Genomic DNA, 18,739 nt, shown 5'->3' on the forward strand with positions numbered 1-18,739 from the left:
CCATAGGTCCCCACCTATATCAAGCTGGTTTTCAGGATGTGGCTTAAAAGTTCTACCTCCCACATGGTATTTTTTTGTTTATTGGAATTCACTCTGGTATCCACCTAGTTATTATTTGTCAGAACGATGCAGTTTAGGCCATAATTTAATTACCCAGCATCTTCACTGCCACTACAATTCAATTCAATTTAATTCCTCATTTTTGAGACTCTGTGTCAAAAAATAGGGCTAGGTGAGCAGGAGGGTCATTTTATGTAGGGCCTAGGCTAGAAATTGGCCATATGAAAAGTATGAGACACAGGTCCTTGCTCATTGTCTTTATTAGCATCTTCTCCACCACAGGAAAAGGCCATGCTTATTCTACTCGCATAAACCCTATATTAGAAATTGCTAGTAAGACACATGCCAAAACATTCAAATTGCCTCACTCAGGGTTCAAATCCCATGATCCCAGAGTGGGGCACTCTGGGGCTTAATCAAAAGTGTTTTCTTTCCCTAGTTTTCTTTTTCATGAATTCAAGTTCACTGTTTATACACCTTCTTGTTAAAGTGATACTGCTCAGTATTTGGCAACTTGAGCACACCTTCTGCTCCATAAGGAAAGCCTTCCTGCCAGATGTTTTACACTCTGCAGTCAGACTACTTTGGATTTGAATCACAACTCCTCCAATGAGTAGATGTGTAATCTGGGCAAGTTACTAAACTCCATGCTTCATTTTCCTAGCTGTATAACGAGGATAATATTACAGGGTTGTGACTAGGCTTAAATGAGTTAATCGTTCACGCCACAGAGTAATTTATAAAGTTTAGAATTCAATGCATGTCACTAGAAGAGACTGTTTTACTTTATTCTACGCATGTCTCTAGCTTCTAGCCTGGTGTCTGTTTAAAAAGTGCAGGTGAATAAACGTCGAATGAATAAACAAATCCACCCGGTCACTTTTATTTCTGCATTTCCAATGCTGGGCCAGAAAAGGCAAAGTCAAGAAAGCCAGTGAAAGTCGCCTCTCAGTAAAAGATCTTCCCTTACCGGGGGTATCCAAGGCCCTCAACGACAGTTCCACTTCAAAAGTAGCGAAGCCCACAGCGGACAGCGCAAGATACTTTTCCGAATTCACCTTGAGCTAAGGGCTTTGAGCAAAAACAGTGGGCTGGCTGGCTTCCCGGGAAGCTCAGCGCATGCGCAGCGCGCCAGGCGTCTGGGTTCCTTCCTGCGGTGCCACCCGGAAGCCACGGCCACGGCCCTTCCCCCTCTCTCCCGTCTCGCCGGCTTCGCGGTGCGTGCGGGGCCGGCCCGGCGAGGAGGCGGGACACGTCGGCGCTGCCACCACCTCCGCCGCCGCTCCTCCAGTTCCAGCTGCGGCCGCTGTCGCTTCCTGAGGCTGGGTCTGCCCGCGGTCCCAGCGGCTCCAGGTGCGTTTACCCAGCCCGGCTCCTGCCCGCACCCGCCGCTGCTGTAGCTGTCCCGGGCTGTCCACCCCGCTGCCGAGATGGCGACGCGTTCCTGCCGGGAGAAGGCTCAGAAGCTGAACGAACAGCACCAGCTCATCCTGTCCAAGCTGCTGAGGGAGGAGGACAACAAGTACTGCGCCGACTGCGAGGCCAAAGGTAGCGCGGTCGTCGCCGCCCCTGGTCCGGCCTCCTGCAGCCGGTGACCTTCCCGTCGCCCCGGAGCCCGAGCGGACGCCGCGGCTTGCCGGGTCGGCCCCAGTCCTGACGGGGAGGGGGGGCGCAGGGCTCAAATGGACCTTTACCTCCGCCCGAGGCGGCGATGAGGTCAGGCCCACGGGCGCCGTCCCTGGCCCCAGCCTTTTCCCTTTCCGGCCCCGAGGTTGAACCGTGCCCGCGTCGTGAAGCTCGGACCCGGTATGGGGCCGTGGTCGGGGCGAGTCTGAGAGGGTGAAATCGAGCGCCGGCCTGGGCAGTGCTTGAAGTTAAAGGGATGCCCTTCTCCCGCCGTAGCTCACAGGTGCCTCCGTGGGTGGGGCCACCCGTAAGTCTCCGTCCGCGCCTCAACCCTCCGCGGTAACTTCACCCTCCACCTTGGGGCTCTGATGCTCAGCATGCCAGGTGGCTCTCTACCTGCCTGCTCACCCAACAGCTTTATATACGGCTTTTGCTTCTGCTTCTTGAGAAAGAGTATGGTGGTCCATTTTGGTGGGTTGTAGTTTTACTGAAGAAAACAACTAGGGAGGAGTCTTTATTAGTAATATTTTTTAGTCTGGTTATTAGCCAGAATGAAAAGGAATTTCATTATGAGTCTCTTGGACAGTGCGCTTATGTTCCTGAAGATTTTAATAATTAGATTGCCTCTGACCAGCTAGTTTGGGTGATTATATGGACTCAGGTTTGTGTTTTGTACCCCATGAATGTTCAAGGTACATTTTAAAAATCCAGAGATGAAAAAAACTAATTTTAGTTTGTTCAGTTGGAGGGCTTTTGGCCTCAGCCTTTGGAAGAGATACTCTTTTTAGCCAACATGTTTTGGATATCTGATTTATATTTAATATCTTATAACTAAGCTCATCGGAACAGTGTTTCAGCTATTTAAATGTGGTTAGGAAGAGATCTTGCTTCTTTGTAAATTGGTTTACTTGTTCATTCTGTGAGAAAACGGGTAGTTCTCCAAAACAGGAGTTAGTGAGTCTTTGGGAATGTCATTTAAGATTTCTGTTATTATTTGACCCTGAAGCTTTTCCGTTCTTCCACAATACTGTATACATGAGTTACATTTCAGTAGGCTGATGTTTGATTAGACAAAGCCACACAGCATCAGCAAGTTACTTCACAACCATAAGGGGTACGGATTACCCGTTAGGTTAAGGGAAGGAGGGAGAAAGAGAGGGAGAGAAACATCAGTGTGTGGTAGCCTTTTGCACTCCCCTCTCTGGGTACCTGGCCTGCCACCCAGGCACGTGCCCTGACTGGCAACGAGCGACCATTTGATTTGCAGGCCGGCACTCAATCCACTTGAGCCACACTAGCAAGGGGCAATTTATAGGTTTTTTCTTTTTTTTTTTTTTAAGATTTTATTTATTTATTTTTAGAGAGGGAAGGGAGGGAGACCGAGAGAGAGAGAGAGAGAGAGACAGACAGACAGACAGACAGACATCAATGTGCAGTTGCTGGGGGTCATGGCCTGCAACCCAGGCATGTGCCCTGACTGGGAATCGAACCTGCAACACTTTGGTTCGAAGTCTGCGCTCAATCCACTGAGCTACACCAGCCAGGGCTAATTTATAGGTTTTTAAGGCCATCATTTACCACGTTAACATTTTCATTCACTTTTTTTTGAGGTGGGGGAGGAGAATCATGTACTTCTCAAATTATTGGGTTGACCAAAAAGTTTGTTACTTTTTTTCATAAAATAAAAGACACGTTTTTCATTTTCACCAATAACTTTATTGATATGGATATTCTGAGTATGTTGGCTGTCTTCTGCTATTGACTTCTAATGGGTAGAGCCCAGGGATGCTGCTAACCATCTTCCACTGTGTAAGACAGCCCCACAGCAAAGAATTATTTGGCCAATATGTCAATGGTACCAAGAAACATCACAAACCACTTTTGATATGTTTGATCAGTCACAGCACCTTCTCCATATACTGCACAAGTCTTTTTTTGCATTTCAGTTGCATTTTTACCTTTCTTGAAATAATAAAGTACAGTATGCCGAAAATGTTGCATGTCATGTTCTATCCTCAGTATTAAAATGGCTGCACAAAAATTCACCAATTTTGATAAGTTTTTAAACGCACACTGATATGACAGCTGCCACAATACAGTCTTACAAAACAGTTTGGAATGACGTTAAAGAAAACTGAGCAGTTACTAGAGCCATCATATGGAAAAAAATGTAACGGACTTTTTGGCCAACTCAATAGGACAAAAGTTTTATTTCCTTTGACTTAAGGGATAGGGAGCATTAGTTTTGCTTACTGTTTGCATTTGTCATTGAGGTCAATAAAATACATGTTGAATAAATGTCTTTTTTATTTTATTTTTGTTTGATCTTTTGTTTGTGGGCTTGTTTTTGAGAAGTAAGGGAAGTGGGAGAGAATGTTATTGGGAGTTCAGAGGTGCAGTGTGAAATGTGAAGGGCACAAACTCCATAGCTGTGATTTAGAAAGATCATTATTTTTGTTGTTGTTGCTGCTAAATCTAGAATAATTTTAAAATGATCTTCTAAAGTATTTCACTGTTTTATCTTAATCTTTCCAGAGGGAAAAATCACAGTTAAGGATACTTACTGGTTTAACTAGACTTGATTTCATGGTTGTAATAATCAAAAAGTTTGACATGATTGGACAACTAATGTAATTAAATGTATTTTGTAAAGTTTTTGAGTCATTGGTTGAACCCATTTATGAGCTCTTTTGGTAGCATTCTTGGCTTGTTACTTGCTTTTGGAGTTATTACTATATTTGCCAGACAACATAGTAAATGTAGGTAGTGAGATTTAGATTAAAGGTACTTTTAAAAGACAAGTTTAGGGTCATACTCTACAGCTCAGTTATTGTAAAGAGATTTCATACTGTATATATGTATATTGGTGCTTTCTTCACTGTCTAGTAAACTCTACACCAAGCTTTTCATGAATTTTGGAGCTATTTCCTAGTTACCTCAACTTTCTTTCAAAGAATGCTTTTTCCATTGCTGTTCGAGAAGATGTGCCCAGAATCAAAAGTTTAGGGCTAGAGATGACCATATTCTGTTGACTTAAAATAGTTGGCAGAGGTATGTCAATTGGATTTTGACATTTTCTACTGAGCCACCGGTGCATGTTTCCTGAATTGACAGTATTTAGAAAGGAATGAAGGAGACAAGGATGACATAGGTGCCAGTTTCCTGTTATTGATACTCTTACCAAATTTGTTAAGCAACTGGAGAATAAGAATAGGCAGATGGAGAGCTCACTTTCTCTCCCTGGCCTCATTCATGATTCTGTTGGTTATTAGTTGGTGGCACTTTATGGAGCAGTGAGGAGTTAGAGCCCCTTGCCAACTTACTGTTTAGTTTGTGGTATTTAAACTTTCATCCATAGTAATATTAGGTTTGATTCCAGATATGTATAAGTTGGCATGAAAATGCGTCTCTTGTGCAATGTTTTGGGGTAGTCAGAATCGAGGGTTTGAACCCTAGAGATAATTTTTGTTTTATGGGTCTTGTGTTGAGATGTTAGGCTCCTTGCCCAGATCACTCTTTCTTCATTCCACATATCTTGACCAGAGGGGATGCTGCAAAGCACTGTATTGGCTTGTGGGGCTAGAAAAATTTGTAAGACCTAAAGGAGTTTGTTTAGTGGGGGGTGGCATTTTTGTAAATGAATTGTTCGAAAACAGTGTGCTAAGTGTTACTTATAATAATGGTTGTAGGAAGTACCTTCCTTTCCACTTATTTTGGGCTGCTGTCTCCTTTGCATTCTGACTTGTCTATAGGTTGTCTTCACAGTTCTTAGAATGCTGCCTCAAGGCCTTTGTACATGTTGTTCCTTGTGCCTAGGAAACAGTTTAATAATTTTTGCCTGATTAGTTTTACCTATATTTCAGTTTCTGCTTAAATGTCCCTTTAGGGGAAATGATTCTCCCTGGTCCCCCCAGATTAGGTTAGGCTTCCATTTATACATGGAAACACACCCTGAATCTTTTATTACACTTATCATAATTGTAATTAAACATTTTCGGATATTTATTGGGTAATCTATATCCTGTTGCATTACATCCGTAAGGGAGGAGACCTTGTCTGTCTTGTTTTGGCTTATATCCCCAGCCCCTCCACACAGTGTGTGACATGAGGTAGGTAAATATAACTCAGCAAATATCTTTTGAATGAATGAATGTGATGGAGCACAGAACCAGGGGTAGGCAGCAGAATATACGGAAAAGAGTGTACATAAGGGCATGTGGAGTGACTTCTCTGGGGAAGAATCACAGGAGTCTTGTTTGGGCTAGGTTCTAGAGGTGGAGTGAGATTTCACCAGATGGAGAAGGAATTAAAGGACATAGCCCACAAAGTACAAGTATACAAAAGAACATAGGAGATTTTCATGTTGCCCTTCTTTTGTAAGTTTTCTTTAAGCGTGGTCAGATTTCAGGGTGGCAGGTCAGAGGAAGTACGGCGAGAGATTGTAGGCAGGTCACCTAGTTATAACAGTAGCCCAAGCAAAAGTATAAGCGGTCTTGAACTCTGTGTCAGTGTGCCGTGAATCAATATAGGGCAGGAAGCAGAACCACTGTAGTCGTTTTAAGGAATGGGATACTTCGAACATCATTGGAAGGTCTGGAGGAGCACTAGTTGGGGAGCCACCACCGGACTGCTTTCCAGATCATACGATATTGCCATTGCTACCAATACTTCCACAGCTGTGGCTGATTCTCACCCATGAAACTCGTAAGCTGATGAGAGAACCTGGACTATGGTTATTGCAGCTGTTCAATGTCTATTAGACATTTTTGTCAGTTGCCTTTGCTGTAGGAAGATGGTATTTGCCACATTTGGGTCTTCCACATGCAAAAAATTTGCAGATGTGTGTACAACACCTTGCCTTCCAGGGACCCTTTTCACTTTCTGACCTCTTCAGATACAGTAGTAGAAATGTTAAATGGAGGTTGAAAGACCCAATACCAGAATCTACTACAGGCAGTGAGGATGGAGATAATTTTTAAAGTGTTTAGTATTTAAGAGTTCTTATATGAACCTATTTTAAAGTAATTCTTTAGGAACTGGTGTTTATGATGATGTTGATGCTTGTAGAACAAATTCATGTAAACCTAGGTCTGTGATTATAATTTATCTAAAGACATTTGACAATGTAAAAGTACCCTCACAGTGCTAAACTTCAGTCTAATTGGTCTTTTGTTCTGGTAAGATTATGCAGAGAGCCCTGGTGTCAGAACTGGGATGGAATCTCAGGTCTCTCTCTGATTCATTACTTTAAAACTTGGCCTGTATGTTGTCTTCCTCCTTTTTTTCTCTTTCAGTTCTTTGTCTTTCTTTAAAGATTAAAATATTCTTTTATTGATTTATCTTAATGATTGATTTCATTAATTAAGGAAATGTATATCTCCTTCATTCTTGCTGTCAAAAATATATACAACCCTTATTGACCTATGAGAATCTGAACCCACGCTGTCTTTAAGGCAAAGTCAAATATTTGACATTCTAATCATGTACTTTATAAACTCAAGTGTTTTCCTGCTGCTTGCTGCCGCAGCGGTGGCAGCTGCTGCTGCTACTACTACTACAACTACTAGTTTTTTCAGTGGATGAAATCAACTCATTTTCCCTTCCATTTCTCAATAGAAGATCAAGGAAACTTGGAGGCCATATTGTTTGTTGTAATTATCAAAAATGTCAACCAACTGACGTACATTCTGACCACTGAAGAGGTGGTTTAACAGACATTTAATTTTTTTGGCAAATTGGTATTTTCTAAAATTAGATATCAGGTCAGATACTGTTGTGTGTGCTAAAAAGTTTTGGGAAATAGTCCACAGACTAGTTAGGGCTCTCAATAGACATGAAACAATGATCAGTGAAATTCTAATCTGTGTGTAGACTGTAGATTCATTAAGTTTAGTGATGATAGAACTTAGTGTGACTTGGAGAAGGTAGAACTTAAGGTTGGAAGTAAAAAACACCCAACTAATAATATTACATATATACATATAAGTTATATTGTGCTTTCTTCTTGCCAGGCACTGTTACACATACTTTACATATATTAATTAATTTAATCCTCAAAATAACCTTTTGAGGTAGGTAATATTATCATATCTTATAAACAAGTAAACTGAGGCACGGAGAACTTAAGTAACCTTCCCCAGGTTATACAGCAAGAAAATAATAGAGCCAGAAATTTTTTCATTAAAAGAAAAAAATTTTAATGGCTACTATATTCAGGCACTTTTCTGGGAGCTGGGAATGAAGTAGGGAATAGGTAGATAAGGGGCTATGCTCTAAGGATCTGCTAGTCTGTTGGTCTGTTGTATCTACTAATCTATTGAAAGCAACCCTGACTTGCAAGGCTGGCCCTTGGCTGGCATCAGAGAACTTGAATTTGGGGAGGGTCTCACACCATAAGTACTAAGAGTCAGTTACCTAAACTGTTTGTACAAAGTGTGGTTTATGCTGAACCCTGCTTTCCTCTGGGAGTCTGGAATTTGCATATGTGCTGGATTAGGGTGCCTGTGTGACTAGTCTCCCCAACCTCCCCACCCCACCTCACATACCTCTGCAATAAAACACCCAGGTACCTAGTTTCTAATGAGCTTAATTAGAAACATCTTACACTTGTCAAAACTCACTGTTGGGAGAATTAAGTGAGTTTTCTGCAACTCTGCTTGAGGGAGTACACCTGGATGTTTGTGCCTGTTTTCTCCTGGATCTCACTTCATGTACCATTTCCCTTTGCTGATTATGCTTAGTAACCTGCTGCTGGAATAAATTATAGCTGTGAGTACAACTGTATATTGAGTCTTATGAGTACTCTTTGCAAATTACTGAACTTGAGGGTGGTCTTGGGACCCTCCCAACATAATGGATAATGTATATTTTTCTCCAGTATGTTGTACAGGACATGTTGGAGTCACAGTATATCTCAGCCAGCACTAGAACGTAGCCTACTAGGAAGGGTACAGACCAGAGGAGCAGGTATGATAATTAGAGGAAGAAATGATTTTATTGGGATGATATGGAGGTGGGAATATGAACTGTGGAGTCAGCATTTGAACCCAGGGAATCTTTCTCCATTGTCAGTACTTTAAACCCTGTTCAATGGCATGAAAGATAAAACATGCTTTTACAGTTGAAATTTTGTGATATATAAGAGGTTATTGTTGGGAAGACTGTCACCTTCAAGCTGACTTAATATATTTCTCAGAGGTTATTGCTGTGGCTTTGTTTTAATTTACCTCTTTGCATTAAATAGAACCACCATGACTTCAAAATACTAATATAAACAAAATAGAATATTTTTTCTGATCACTAAACTTTATTCTACAAATTGAATCTGTTGACAAATCCTTTAGTAGTATTTTTTTTTGTCTCCTTATAACTTCTTTGTTTTCTGTTTCTGCAGTTATGTCCTTAGGCCAGGTACTGTTCATCTACCCTAGCTTTTTAAACCATAGAAACAATATGATAGAATTGAAAGAGCATTGGCCTGGTTAAGTTAGTAAAGCTAGGTTTAGGTTCAGGCTTTGCCTGTGACTTGCTTGGTGGTGACCAGTTGTCCCTGTCCTCATTGAGCCTTACTGCAAAGAGTTATTTCAACTGGGATGTGATCTGTGTTCTTTTTTAAATCCCATGCCTCATGTCATTTCTGTGTCAGTATTTATTGTTAATTTTAAAAATATTCTGTTATCAAGGGTTACTATTTTTGTGTCTTATTGAACTTTGGATTATGGTGAAATCTTTACATTTTAAAAAGTTTTTCATTGATGACTTAGGTCTTGCTCAGGAAATTTAGCTGGTATTACCTTTAATTCTCTCAAACCATATCATATAACTCATAGGAATATTCTTCACAGGTTGAGGAGTTCTTGTGTTTGAAACATTTTTTTAAATGCTTTCTTGGAGAAGAATAAAATCAAAGAAAGCAGCACCCCTTCTAGTTAGCTACTAAAGCCAGAACCCCATTTTATTCATGAATTTAAAGAAAAGACCTATAAAAGGCCTATTAATTTTCAGTCACCATGTACATCTATCAATATCAGTATTTTCTACTTATGGTGTTAGGTAGAGTTATGTTAACTCTGAATGACATTTAGCTGTAGTACCAGATAGAGGTGATTTTAAAAATTATTTCACATAAAACAGAGCTTAGGAAATATGCTATTAGAAATATGTGCTTATTTCACATATATCTTGAGTGGTAAAGGGGAAGATTTTGAAGGTCCAAAAAGGAGTGAGTTATATATTTTTTATTATATGTTTTTTTAGTAATTCTTCAATCTGTGCCCTCTTGTATCCCTCTTACCTACCAGTACCCACTCCCCCCAATACACAACAATTTTTGGTCTCCATTTCACAAGTGACTGATGATAGACCTTAATATGTCTGTCATTATCTTTTGTAAAGAGTACATTTCAAGGACCAGTGACCACATCAAACAGAAAACAAAAGGATTTTGAAAATTCTGTGGGAAATCATATGTAAGATAGCTGTATCTTCCAATATAAGAAAATTCATAAAAATTAAGGTTTAGTCTAGATGTTGATGCATTTCTACTCTTGAAAGTTGCTTTTGGTGTGGGGTGATGATGGTGTATGATGCCAAAAAACCAGAAAAATACAGTATTATATTGAAGTGAAATGATCATCACTGGGGTATTAATTTTCTACTGTGGCTATAACAAATCACCACAAATTTATTGGCTTAAAACAACAAAGTTTATCATGTTTCATTTTAAAGGTTAGAATCCAAAGTGAGTGTTATGAGCTAAAATCAGAGGTGTTCCTGGAGGCACTGGGGAGATTCTATTTCCTTATCTTTTCCAGCTTGTAGAGCTGTTCTCTGTGATGTTTGCCTCATAACCCTTTCCTCCATCTTCAGTGTGTCATCTTCATATCTCTCTTTCTCCCCCTCTTCTTCTCTCCCTCTTCCCTCCCTTCCTTCATCTCTTCCTCCCCTCCCTCCCTTCCTCCATCATTACACCTCCTTATTTGGCTCTTTAAAAAATCCCTGTTATTACACTGTGTTTATATGGATAATCAAGTGGAAAATCATATCAAGGTCCTTAACTTGCACACCTGCGAAGAAAGTCTCTTGTGTGAGGTAACATGTTTATAGATTACAAGGATTGGAACATGGATGTCTTTGAGGGCCATTATTATGCTTACAAGCAGATTTGTGATAAAAATTGTATCTTGAACCTAGGTTTTTAGAAAAGGTTACTGCTACCTTATGTACTTAAGATAGCATAAGATGATGAAGTGAATACAATTTAAAGCAGTCATTTTCACTATTTAAAAATTATCATGCATGCCATGGTAGTCTTGTTGGGGACCACTCTGTATGGTTTCAGAGACTGTTGCCCCGAGAGAGCAAGCCTTGAAAGAGGTTAGTAAGTCTCACTGGAAAACCAGGAAACGCAGGTGGCAGGCATTATGGGAAACCAACACTTAGGGTTCCCTATGGGAGATCAGGCCTGATAAATACATTGTATCCGTTGAAGCTTGCTTTGCTTTGTATAGCTCTGTTGATATAAACCGGATGTTTAAGTTCAAGGCATAAGGAGTAAACTCCTTACCTCATGAAACACGTCTTAAAGACCATCTGGCGTCAGCATGTCTCACAGACCCTGAGCTATGACAAATCTCTGTGTTCCTTTAATTATTATCTATAGATAATACATGTTTTTGTATGACTATAGCCTTTTGACATTGATTGATAAGCTATGCATGTATGCTGTAAACCCCTACACATACCATTCCCAATAAAAGCCGTTTGGGAGAAGGACTCAGGGCATTCTCCACTAGAGGGAATTGCCACCCCCTTTCCCACCGGAACAATATTGTGTCTGGGATGACTTATTCTCATCCTCAGTGGCTGGGAGAGCTTCAAGGGACAGAGTTCTCACACATCTGGCACCCAAACAGGGACCAGTCAAGGTGAATTTAGAAAAGTTAATGATCTCCATATGCTGGCAAGCAATAATTGGAAATTGAAATAAAAATTATCATTTATAATAACAAAAATATGAAAATTAAAGACAAATTTAACAAAATACCGGCAAGATTTGTATGCCAGAAACTACCAAAGATTGCGGAGAGAAATTTAAAGAGTACCCAAAGAGGTGGAGAGGTATCATGTTCCTGGATTAGAAGATGCAGTCTTTATGCCTAATCTGTATACTCAGCATCACTCCAGTCAAAATCCCAGAAGATTTTTGTTTTTTTTTGGTAGAAAATGACAAGCTGATTCTAAAATTTGTGAAGAAACTCAGAGGTTCCCTCAAAATCTAAACAGCTTTGAAAAAGAACATTGGAGTTCTTACACATCTGACTAAAAGTTGTTATTGTAAAAAACTACTATAATCAAGACAGTGTGATATTGGTGTAAGGACAAATATAAATTAATGGAACATGATAGGTGGTCAAGAAAATAGACTCGAATATAAGGTTAGTTAATTTTTAACAGAAGTTCCAAGATAATTCAATAGGAAAAGAACAATTTTAACAACAATGAAAGAATGTACCTTGATCTTTACCTTTCACCATGCACAAAAGTTAACAGTAAATCTAAATTTAAGATATAAAACTATAAGCCCTGTCCTGGTAGCTCAGTTGGTTAGAGCATTTCCCAATACATCAAGGTTGCAGGTTTGATCTCCAATCAGGGCACATACAAGAAGCAACCAGTGAATGCATAAATAAATGAAACAGCAAGTCCTCCTCTTTCAAATCAATAAATAAAAAATTATAAAAAATAGAATAGTTTTGTTTTTTAAGTTCTAAAACTATAAAACTTTCCAGGAGAAAACATCTGGGACCTTGTATTAAGCAAAGATTTCTCGGATAGGACACAAAAGCATGATCCATGCACATAAAAGTAAGAAAGTAGATTTCATAAAAATTAAAAACTTTTGGCCCTGGCTGGTGTGGCTCAGTGCATTGAGTGCCAGCCTTTGAACCAAAGGGTCACTTGTTTGATTCCCAGTCGGAACACATGCCTGGGTTGCAGGCTGTGTTTCCAGTGGTGGGCACACTGGAGGTAACCACACATTGATGTTTCTCTCCCTCTCTTTCTCCTTCCCTTTGCCTCTCTCTAAAAATAAAGTCTTAAAAAAAAACCCTTTTGCTTTCAAAAGTCAGTGTTTAAAAAATGAAAAAAATTCATAGGCTGGAGAAAAAATTATAGTGAGAAGGGCTTTCATTCAGAATATATATAAAGAAATATTGAAACTTAATTGAACAATGTAAAACTATACTTGAATGTTCATAGTGGCTTTATTCATAATAGACAACCACTGGACACAACTCAAATTTCTATCAGTTGGTGAATGGATGAGCAAGTGGTGGTACATCCATGCAGTGGAATAATACTTTACAATATAAAGAAGCAAATGAGTGATGTAGTCAGTAACATGGATGACTCTTTAAAATGTTATGCTTAGTGAAGGAATCTATACACAAAAACCTACATAATTCAGATGCTCCTCGACTTACAGTGGGGTAACGTTCCTTTAAACTCACTGTAAGTTGAAAGTATTGGTAAGTAAAAAATGCATTTAATACACCCAGTCTACTGAATATCATAGCTTAGCCTAGCCTACCTTAAATGTGCTCAGAACACTTCCATTAAGGGAGCATTCCTCAACATAATAAAGGCCATATATGAGAGACCTATAGCCAATATCATAATGGGCAAAAATTAAAATCTTTTCCACTAAGATCAGGAACAAGACAAGGCTGTCCACTTTCACCACTTCTAGTCAATATAGTACTGGAAGTTTTAGCCACAGCGATCAGACAAGAAAAAGAAATAAAAGGCATCCAAATCGGAAAGGAGGAAACAAAACTGTCACTGTTTGCAGATGACATGATAGTGTACATAGAAAATCCTATAGACTCTACCAGAAAACTGCTTGACCTAATAAATGAATTCGGCAAAACAGTGGGATACAAAGTCAATACCCGGAAATCAAAGGCATTTCTGTACACCAACAATGAAACAGCAGAAGCAGAAATCAAGAAAAAAAAATCCCATTTGAAATAGCAAAAATAAAAATAAAATATCTAGGAATAAACCTAACCAAAGAGGTAAAAGACCTGTATTCAGAAAACTACATAACACTGAGGAAAGAAATCAAGGAAGACACAAACAAATGGAAACATATACTGTGTTCATGGATTGGAAGAATTAATATCATCAAATTGTCCATACTACCCAAAGCAATTTACACATTCAATGCAATTCCTATTAAAGTACCAATGGCTTATTTCACAGACATAGAACAAACACTTCAAAAATTTGTATGGAACCATAAATGACCCCGAATAGCTGCTGCAATTTTGAGAAAGAAGAGTAAAGTAGGAGGGATCACAATACCTGACACTAAACTATACTACAAGGCCACTGTAATCAAAACAGCCTGGTACTGGCATAAAAACAGGCACATGGACCAATGGAACAGAACAGAGAGCCCAGAAATAAACCCAAGTCTCTACGGTCAATTAATATTTGACAAAGGAAGCAGCAACATAAATTGAAATAGCCTCTTCAACAAATGGTGTTGGGAGAACTGGACAGCTACATGCAAAAAAATGAAACTCGAGCACCAACTTACACCTTATACAAAAATAAATTCAAGGTGGATAAAAGACTTAAATATAAACCGTGACACCATTAAAGTCCTAGAAGAGAATGTAGGTAGGAAAATCTCAGATATTTCACGCAGAAACTTTTTTACTGACATGTCTCCTAGAGCAAGGAATATAAAGGAAAGAATAAACAAATGGGACCTCATCAAAATAAAAAGCTTTTGCACAGCTAAAGAAAACAGTATCAAAATAAAAAGAGAACCAACTGTATGGGAAAACATATTTGCCAATGATACCTCAGACAAGGGTTTAATCTCCAAAATATATAAAGAACTTACACGGCTCCACTCTAAGAAGACAAGCAACCCAATTAAAAAGTGGGCAAAGGACTTGAACAGACACTTCTCCAAGGAGGACATACAGAAGATCCAAAGACACATGAAACGATGTTCAATATCGCTAGCTATCAGAGAGATGCAAATTAAAACAATGAGATACCACTTCACACCAGTCAGAATGGCCATCATAAACAAAGCAACAAACAACAAGTGTTGGAGATGTTGTGGAGAAAAGGGGACCCTAGTGCACTGTTGGTGGGAGTGCAGACTGGTACAACCACTATGGAAAGCAGTATGGAACTTCCTCAGAAAACTAAAAATGAATCTGCCTTTTGACCGTGTTAATTCCACTGCTGGGACTCTATCCTAAGAACACTAAAACACCAATACAAAAGAACCTTTGCACCCCAATGTTCATAGCAGCACAATTTACAATAGCTAGGTGCTGGAAGCAACTTAGATGCCCATCAGTAAATGAATGGATCAAAACACTATGGTACCTTTACACAATGGAATTCTATGCAGCAGAAAGAAAGAAGGAGCTCCTACCCTTTGCAACAGCGTGGATGGAGCTGGAAAGCATTATGCTAAGCGAAATAAGCTAGGCAGTGAAAGACAAATACCATATGATCTCACCTTTAACAGGAACCTAAACAACAAAACAAAGAAATAAGCAAAATATAACCAAAGACACTGAAATAGAGGACAGGCTGACAGTAACCAGAGGGGAGAGAAGAAGGAATTTCAGGGGAGAATGGGTAAGGTATACAGGAAGAAATTTAAAGGACACATGGACAAAAACTAGGGAGAGGGTGGTAATGGGGGGGAAGTGGGGAGGGGTTGGGTGGGTGGGCTGGAATGGGAGTAAAAGGGAGAAAACTGTACTTGAACAATGATTAAAATAAAAAAAATAAAATAAATTAATTTATAAGAAAAAAGAACACTTGCATTAGCTCACAGTAGGGTGAAATCATCTAACATAAAGCCTAGTTTATAACACTATTTTGAATAGTTTATGTAATTTATTACATATATCACTTTGCACCATTGTAAGGTTGAAAATTGTAAGTGATTGTCAGTTGGGGACTATATGTGATTTCAATTATATGGAATACTAGAAAGGTAAAATTTGCAGGGATAGAAAATAGATCAGTGGTTTCCAGGGGTTGGGTGTGAGGATAGTAGCTGTTAATCAAAATGTTATACCAGTGTATTGTTTTATTTATTTGGTGATATTAACAGTTGCTATAGATTATGTAGCAGTTTCTCAATTATTTTATTTGAATCCACACATCTATATTCTTAAAACTATTTTCTTCTTCTGTGAAAATAAATTTAATGGTCTGAGTAAAGATTTTGTAAAAGCAGTATTCTTAGATCCTGGCTTAAAAGATAAAGAATCCTTGATTGGTGCCTGTTTTTCCCAAGTCTATTAGAATACTGATGAGTAGTTTAAAATCTTTATGTAAATCACTGATTTAACTTTGGTTTTCTTGAGACATTGTGTTATTCATACACAGCTCTAATGTTCCTTATGACATCTTTAGAATATCAGCTTTTTGGTGCTTCTGAACTGTAAGATTTCCTGCTAGGCTCTATGGTAATTTATAAGTATGTAATGAAAATACAGTCTGTAGACAAGGTTGTCATAATATTGGCCAGAAGAATACCACTTAAGTACTTTTAACTTCAAGGAGCTATATAACTTTTATTATATTGGATTTTTTAAGAGAAAGTTTATTTAGCACGTCACAGAAGGAGAAGTGAGCTGAAGAAGTGGGCTCAGCCCTTGGAGCTTAGGAGCAGGGGGAGGGAAGGACAGAAGGAGAGAGAGAGAAAAAGAGAGAGATGCCTTGAGAGCCAAAAGAGGGAGGGGAGGTTCTGGCATGCTGAGGGGTGAGGGTGAGGAGTTGGGAAGGGAGGGAGCGTTGGGGAAGAAGGGGATAGGGAAAGGCACAGGCCTGCTTCATAGAGAGAGCTGCACTGATATTGGAATTTCTGTTGTGAGACCAGTGGCCTACTTCCTACAATTTGGAAATCATTATTTCGGGAAAATTCAAGTCATAGGAAGCCAATCTGGGACCCTTTCACAGACAGTTTTAAGATTCTGGGGTTCACCCTGGCTGGTGTGGCTCAGTGGATTGAGTGCCGGCCTGTGAACCAAGGGGTCGCCGGTTCGATTCCCAGTCAGGGCACATGCCTGGGGTGTGGGCCGGGTCCCTGGTGGGGGGTGAGTGAGAGGCAACCACACATTGGTGTCTCTCTAAACACGTAAATCAATAAATAAAATCTTAAAAAAAAGATTCTGGGGTTCTGTTCTAGCTTCATCAACTATTGAGATAGGGCTATGCCTACTTATATCTCTTCCTGGTCCAGAAAGTAAAGTAGGATCATATCTTTACTAATTATGAATCTACTACAGCTTCTTAAAACTTGTTGAAAACATTAAAGTTAATTTGTTAATTGGTTGCACGTATAAGGAATTCCTGTATCATAAATTTGGAATGATTCCCTGGTTTTAATGACCTTCTGTTTAGCCAAAATGAGTTATTGCTCTATTAATATGCCCTTTTCCACACCTAAATTTTATAATCAGATAAGGGTTATCTGAAATTTATGTCTTTCAATAATTCCTTCCTGTTGTTGAGTAATACTCTGTTTTTGATCTCAGTGGAATAGCAGATTTTTTTCCTGAGATTGGCTTGCCTCAATGTAGGATTCATGACAGTAGGTTCCTACGTATATTTGAATAAGTAAATCAGGACAGAGTTGTGGAATACATTGAATAGTAGACAGTGGAGCATGGATTTGATCCTGTAGATAATAGGGAACTTGACCAGCTTACTATATCTTTGTCAAAAACCATAACCTGCATGCTGAATAAAACAAAGCTGTGAGATTTTATTGCAGTGCTTTCGACCTGCAAGCCAGGAACTCAAGGCCACAGGAGCAATGAATTCTGAGTTGCTCACAGACTAAGAGATAAACATGGGAATTATTTGGCTTTTTTCAGCTGATTGGTGGCTTAGTATCTTCTTTCTTTGGATCAGGGTAGCTAAGTCAGGAGAACAAGGAAGTCCAGATGTGTTGTGAACAAACTTGGTGTTTGGGGATTGGCTGGTATCCTCTACTGATTTCTGAGAGGAGCTGTAAATTCCTGTATGGTTAGGTTAAGTTTCTTTTGTGTGCCTATGTTGACCATCTCCATTTCGTCCCTGATAAACAACTCCATTTTAGTTTGCTTCTATACCTTCTAGTCTTGAGAGTATGAAATCACATCTTAACATAGTGGTTAGATTTTAAAATTAGCTTTGACTGGTCTTTAAAAGTTTTTTAAAAATAGCCCTGGCTGGCGTAGCTCAGTGGGTTGAGTGTGGGTTGCGAACCAAAGTGTCACAGGTTCAACTCCCAGTCAGGGTACATGCCTGGGTTGTAGGCCATGACCCCCAGCAACCGCACGTTTCTATCTCTCTTTCTCCCTCCCTTCCCTCTCTAAAAATAAATAAATAAAATCTTTTAAAAAGTTTTTAAAAATAGTATATATAATTTTAATATTAACAACCTTGTATAATTATTCTTATGAAAACTAAAATTTCAGCACCTAAGAAGGATTAGACTTCATTAAATGAAAGAAACAGGAGTTTCTGTATTTTAACCTGTTTTACTTAAAATTAAATCTACTGTCCCTAATGGTGAATGGGGTGTAGGTAGATATTCCTCAACTGTTTTTCCTTGACAACATGGTTGCCTGTATATGGTTTTAATAATACATTTGTATCGTCTTAATAAGTATTGATATGTTAATAGGACTATGATGATTTATTGCATGCTATAATGTATATGAAGCATTTGTATAGAATTTGATATATAGTAGGTTGTTGGTAAATGTTGGATTTGAATCTAAGGCCTGTGTGATTAGACCCCAAACAACCCTGCTCTTTGAACAGCAGTAGAAAAGAACATGGTTCAGTATCATCTGAAATGTGTGGAATTAAAACCAGGTTTCTGAAATCTCTTCTTATTCTGGCTGCCAGAGTAAGTTTCAAAGATAAAGATGAAATAGATACAGTCTCATGTACAGTGTCATTACTGAGCATCTCAGCTATACCCATTTTATTAGGCGTTCAAAGAGGAATG

General features: G+C 39.1%; 1 protein-coding gene across 2 annotated transcripts in view; it reads left to right on the top strand.

Moving 5' to 3' along the window:
• Positions 1–1,241: 1,241 nt before the first annotated feature.
• SMAP1 (small ArfGAP 1) overlaps positions 1,242–18,739 on the top strand; it is a 165,034-nt gene continuing 147,536 nt past the window's right edge. For both annotated transcript variants that reach the window (XM_028508985.2, XM_028508986.2), the window contains exon 1: positions 1,242–1,608. In XM_028508985.2, the coding sequence (XP_028364786.1) occupies positions 1,491–1,608 (118 nt within the window). In that variant the 5' untranslated portion in view covers positions 1,242–1,490. The remainder of the gene's footprint in view (positions 1,609–18,739) is intronic.

Source organism: Phyllostomus discolor, chromosome 4 (genome assembly GCF_004126475.2).
Source record: "Phyllostomus discolor isolate MPI-MPIP mPhyDis1 chromosome 4, mPhyDis1.pri.v3, whole genome shotgun sequence".
Lineage (NCBI taxonomy): Eukaryota > Metazoa > Chordata > Mammalia > Chiroptera > Phyllostomidae > Phyllostomus > Phyllostomus discolor.